General features: G+C 53.9%; 1 protein-coding gene across 1 annotated transcript; it reads left to right on the forward strand.

Annotated features, from left to right (window-relative positions):
• The first annotated feature begins 408 nt into the window (after positions 1–408).
• Positions 409–2107, forward strand: C1QL2 (complement C1q like 2). Its single transcript, XM_058809845.1, has 2 exons — positions 409–1047; positions 1438–2107. Exons 1-2 carry the CDS (start codon positions 409–411, stop codon positions 1615–1617), a joined length of 819 nt encoding a protein of 272 aa, XP_058665828.1. The 3' UTR covers positions 1618–2107.
• Positions 2108–5945: the final 3838 nt, after the last annotated feature.

Consider the following 5945-nt stretch of genomic DNA (forward strand, 5'->3'; position numbering starts at 1 on the left):
CCCGGGCGGCTCCGCCCCGGCCCCCCGCAGGTGGGTCCGCCCTGCCCGCGCCCCCCACGTCGGGGCGGGACCGAGGGCTGGAGCCGGGCGCCCGCTCGCCGAGGCGACGCCCCCCGCGCCCGCCCAGCCCCGCCGGGCTCTCGGGGCGCCGCGTCCCCTCGGAGCGGAGCGGGGCGCCTCTCGGCATGGCGGGGCTGCCGGCCGGCCGGCGGGCGGGCTGAGGCGGGGGCCGGGCGGGGAGGCGCCGGCGGCGGGGTCTCACCGCCTCTTCTTGCCGTCCCCCGCAGGGAGCGGCCGGCCCCCCGCGCCACCATTGCCTCGCACGGCAAGGAGGACCTGCTCGCCGCCGCCGCCCGGCTCTGGCAGCGGAGGAGGCGGCTGCTGGCCGCCGCCGGGCTCGCCCTGGCCATGGCCGTCGCGCTGCTGGTCGCCGTGCCCCTGCTGCTGCTGCAAGCGCCCGCCGACACCGGCGCCCACTACGAGATGATGGGCACCTGCCGCATGATCTGCGACCCGTACAGCGGCGGGCGGCCGCCCGGGCCCGGCAGCACCGCCGCCGTGGAGGCCCTGCAGGACCTGGGCGCCAACCCCCCGCCGCCCTTCGTGCAGGGACCCAAGGGGGAGCCGGGCCGGCCGGGCAAGCCGGGCCCCCGCGGGCCGCCCGGGGAGCCGGGCCCGCCGGGGCCGCGGGGCCCGCCGGGGGAGCGGGGCGACGCGGGGAAGCCGGGGCTGCCCGGGCTGGCGCTGGCGGGCGCGGGCGGCGGCGGGAGCGGCGGCGGGGCGGCGGCGGGCGGCGAGGCGGCGGGCGGGCTGAGCGCCGCCTTCAGCGGGCCGCGCATCGCCTTCTACGTGGGGCTCAAGAGCCCCCACGAGGGCTACGAGGTCCTCAAGTTCGACGACGTGGTGACCAACCTGGGCAACCACTACGACCCGGCCAGCGGCAAGTTCACCTGCCAGGTGCGCGGCATCTACTTCTTCACCTACCACATCCTCATGCGCGGCGGCGACGGCACCAGCATGTGGGCCGATCTCTGCAAGAACGGCCAGGTGGGTTCCGCGCGTCCTCCCCGCCCGGGGTTCCCCGGTCGTCCCCGTCCCGCGGGCGCGGCACCGGCCGCCGCCAATCCCGGGAACAGAGCCGGCGGGAGCATCCTGCGCGCCGTCGGGGCGGGGTGCACCTCTAGAGCCGCGAAGAAATCCGAACTCCCGGCTTGCAAACTTTTCTGCCGGGCTGGGGAGAAGGAGAAGCGAGGACAGAGGCGGGAGGGAACACACAGTGTAGTGGAGGGGTTGGGAAAGAGGGACTCGGGGCTGGATGGTGCGGGCTGGGGGGCTGATGGAGGGGCCGGAAAAGAGGTACGTGGAGGACTGATGGGGAGACTGCAGAATGACTCGGAGGGGCAGGGGGGCTGATGTGCCCAGCGGCTGTGTTGGCAGGTGCGGGCCAGTGCCATCGCCCAGGACGCAGACCAGAACTACGACTATGCCAGCAACAGCGTGGTGCTGCACCTGGACTCCGGCGACGAAGTGTATGTCAAGCTGGATGGAGGCAAAGCACACGGAGGCAACAACAATAAGTACAGCACTTTCTCTGGCTTTCTTTTATACCCCGATTAACACACAAGTGACACGACGGCCCCGCCACTGGTGCACATGGGGCTGTTTGGCAATTCCATACCCCATCGTGCTGCTGTTCCTGCTGGTGTCCACTGTCTCCGCAGGTCATTTAGCTTCATTATCAGTTTGTATGTTTTTATTTTCACCCTTGTGGAAACGAAATAGAAATGAAACAAAGTGAACCCCTTCCTTACTCTCCCCCGTTTCTTCTGACCCCCACTCTCTCTTTGTCTGCCTGAGTGTTTCATGTGTCACATGAGGAACTTGGCAGCTTGAAACTCTGAATGGTTCCAGGAGGGTTTGAAAGAGCCCAGTTTGGACTGTGTCACACGGGATTTGAACAGGTCGCAATTTTTCATCAATAAGTATTAATGACAATGATGAATTTTCAGATCGACAATTCACAAAGTGGGACTGGATCATAACTGTTTTTTCCTCTGCTGCTTTGTATGGGGTCAAGTGTAAACTTTTCTTTCTGTGCAATGCAATGCTCGTGTGAATGATGGTGTCATTAACGTCAAACCTGTTTCTGTCTGCAAAAGAATTTGGTCACTGACCACAGCCACCCAAATACCACATTAAATTATGTTTTTAGACAATGCCTTCTTGCTTTTTCTCTCTTCCAGTGCTACAAAGCAGCACTGTGGTGGTGCCACAGGAGGGTGGGGAGTAAAGGAGGGGGTCACTTCAGTCCCTTATGTTTATAGTCATATTTAAAGTTAGGATGGGGTTCCTTGCCTAGGTCTTGAATGTGGTTCAAGGGGGCTGGGAAGAAGTAGAGAGAGAGGAAAAAAGCTTCACAGTTATGCCGTTTTGTGAAAAGAAGGCACACAGTTATCTAGAGGTGAAAGTGGGGGTGTGGAGTGAATCCTCTAAACAGATTTACTGGGTTAAAACCTGATCCAGAGGTTAGCAAAGTACAGGAAAAGAAGATTAATCAGTTATTATGGAAAGCCATGTTTCTGTAACATGATGACAAATGTTAAGAAGGCAGCAGGGGACGGAGTGGCTAAACTCAAGAGTTTGTCTAAACCCTGGCACTTGCAGTATGTGTATGGGTTGGAAACCACACCTGACTGGGCAGTGCCTGAGAAGGGCTGGGTGACACAATTCGCTCAGGACTGATGGATTCAGACCATTTAGAAGGGTTTTCTCCTAGTGCTCCTGTGTAAATCCCAGCCACCCTTGGTCTTTTTTCAAAATGCGCAGGTGTGGTGCACTGGTATGCCTCAGTAGTGCACGTGGTTCTGAGCCTTTGGTGGAGGAGGTGCATTTGTCATCATCACCCCAGTGGGTAACTCCTCAGTTTGGGTAAATTGGGACTGCTCTGCTGAAGCTAGGAGAGGTAAATTGATTTACAAAAGCACTTACTTTCATTATACTGTCTTGTCATTTCATTTTTCCCTCCTGAAAGTCTTACCTCCATATCAGCTCTCTGCCCTTGCCAGTGTTAGTGCAGTTTCACAGACCAGAGAGACAGGGGCTGGTCTGAAACAGCTCTGCCCAGGCTGGAGCTTTGCCCCTGCCCTGATGTTGCAGGAGGAAAGGGAGCCACAGTCAGATGGACTTGTTCCAGCCCCACTCTGGGGCAGCCCCATGATGACCAAGTTCTCAGAGTCACTCCTGTTTCCTACCCAGTCCTCAGTGGGTTTTGTCTTCTCCTTGGTTGGAAGGGGAGGGTCAAAGGGAGAAGGCAATTCCTCCATCCTGTCCTCAAACATCCCCTGCTGAGGGAAGCAGAGTTCATAACCAGGTACACGTGTTAGACACTTATCAATCTCTTATGTCTTGTCGATTTGTACTATTTAGAATATGATTAAATCCAGTGTCTGAGACCATCCAAATGAAGCATAATTGCTATGGATCCTCAATTCCCACCGGATCCGTAATCCTTTTTGACTATTCCTCCTCCCTCCTTCAATGAAATGGAGCTTAGACACAAAGCCCTTGGTTTAAATTTCAAAAAATTAAAATTGACATGCAGCAGCATTAGCAGGAGCCAGGAGGAATTCTAAGGAGGTGCCTGGGCTCTGCTTTATCCTTTGCATTAAGAAGCAATTTGTACTTCTAACAAAGACCCAACTGTTCCCCCTTGGCAAAAGGGCAATGAAGATGCCTTGCAAGGGAATTGCTGTTCACAATACTTAAACAAATTTGAATCTTAGATTTTTAAATCTGTATTCCCTGGTGGAGCCTGGTCCTCTCAATTCAAATGCAGGGCTGGTGGTGTGTGCCTGTCAAGGTGTCAGTAGCTAAGCGGATGATGGATTGATGAGGCAATGGGAAGACACAGGCTCACAGTGGCAGTTTGCCCCGACAGTGATCTATGTATCTGCACATTATCAATGTCATGAGGAGGCTTGAACCACCCTCGCTAGATGTCTCATTTTCCACTTATCTCTTATGTACTAATTATCAGGCTGGATTATTCCCCAGGACAGAAACAAAAAAATATTGCTCATCGCCCCTCCACTGACAGTTTACACAATCAATAGAATGTCTCCCTCAGCTGCTCACAGGCTTTTTTGTTTCCTCTCCTCATTGCAGGGTCTTCCGAGATTGCCTCTGTGGGGGGCTGATGGCTCTCACCCAGCATCTGTTTGGACAGGGCTCCTCTGTCCCCGTCATCCTGGTGGGAGCTCAGTGTGTGGGTTGTGGTTTTTTATTTTTTCTGAAGTAACACAGGGAGAAGCAATTGGGAGATGGAAAACTTCAGTTTTGCTCAGTGGTGCAGTTATCCAGAAAAGCAGAGGAGTGCTGTGGATGGGGACGGAGGTCCTGTGCTGCCAGTGGCTGTGGGTGACAGCAGGGTCACACACAAACAGCAAACAGCCTGAGGTGGCCTTGGAACCCTCTGGGCTTGCACTTGGGCTTCGAGTGAGTCTCCCTGCCCTTGGGAATGGTGTGTGGGTTCTGCATGTTTCATGTCACAAAGAGAAGAGCTTGTTTCTGAGGGGGATACCCCGGTCCCCTGGTTTGGGTGGGAAGAGAAAGATTAAAGGGTGCTCAAGGGGCTGGCTTCAGCTGTCCCTGGGACTGGCTTTCCCAAATGATACTGCACCTCACACATTAGCTAGTGTCTGCTCTGGAGGTCTGACCCCTCAGAGGTGTTATTTACTTGATGAGTTAAGCAAATGTGCTTTTAAGAGTTAGGATGTGATCAGGTGTGATGTGAATAGGGAAAGCTTCCAGGAAGGAGTGAAATATTGGAGTTTTAAACAAAAAGTGCTCTCTGTTTCTGAGCCCAGCCATGTGCTTAAGTTAAAATCATAATACAAAACTTAAATTAAGAAAAAAAAAAGACAGGTGTTCATGCTGTCAAAGTAGCTTAGATACTGCACCAGCAAATCCTTGATCTTTGTGACCAATGTGAAACCTTAACCCTTACCCTGTGCCTGGTCAGCACTGGCTATGGAAGAGATCCCTGGAGGAAAGGTGAGCAGGGAGAGTTGAACCACACAAACATCATGAGAGGGGAAATGGGGATGCTGCTGCGAGCCCTGAGGGGTTGCCAGCCCCCCATGTCTGTGACTGTCCCCTGGAGGAAGGTGTTCAGCTTACTCTGCTCTACCGCAGGCGAGTGGATTTGTGGCTGGCCACTTGTTTTCTTCTTAACCTTCACTAGTTTAGGAAATTCCTGGCAAGTCTGTAGGGAGGTGGGTGAGGAAATCCTGCTCTGTCTAGGGTGAAGGGGGTGAGCTGCTGGTGCTGTTTTCTCCAGCCAGAGTACAGAGCTGAGGAGTCCATGCTGTGAGAGCAGCTGGTGTTGGGTGTCCTGTGCCAAGTCTGGTGCCTCTGTGCTTTCCAGGATCTCAGCTTGCACATTTCCTCCTTGATGTTCATTCCCTTTTGGAGCAGGCCTGGGTCAGTGGGGCTCCCTGTCCTGCAGCAGCAACAACAGTCCCGTGTTGGGTTCTCCTTTTTCCCTTTTGCTGTAAGAAAAGCAAAGTGTTGCTTTTTGTGCCTCCTGTCTTTACACACATGCATTAAGCCATGCATTGGTCTTTGTCTTGCTGCTTTTGAAACTCACTCTGGGCATTTTTCTTGGTGATTTAAAGCTAGTTTATCTCTTTGCTTCCCTTCTTCAGTGCCTGGACAGGTTTAATTTGTGAACTCAAAAAGTATGGAGGATGGGTTTTGGTGGATACTTGTGTTCTTTTTCTGTTTATGCAACAGGCTAATTATATATTGTCTATGACAATCGAGGCAAAATAGTATATAAATATATTTTAAATCTGTGCTAAATACTTTTTTTTGTAACATGCTATTTTTTTTTTCCTCTTTTGATTGGAATGAACTGTGGGAAAAAAATCCTGGTAAAATCATGT

Source organism: Ammospiza caudacuta, chromosome 8, assembly GCF_027887145.1.
Source record: "Ammospiza caudacuta isolate bAmmCau1 chromosome 8, bAmmCau1.pri, whole genome shotgun sequence".
In the NCBI taxonomy this organism is placed as follows: domain Eukaryota; kingdom Metazoa; phylum Chordata; class Aves; order Passeriformes; family Passerellidae; genus Ammospiza; species Ammospiza caudacuta.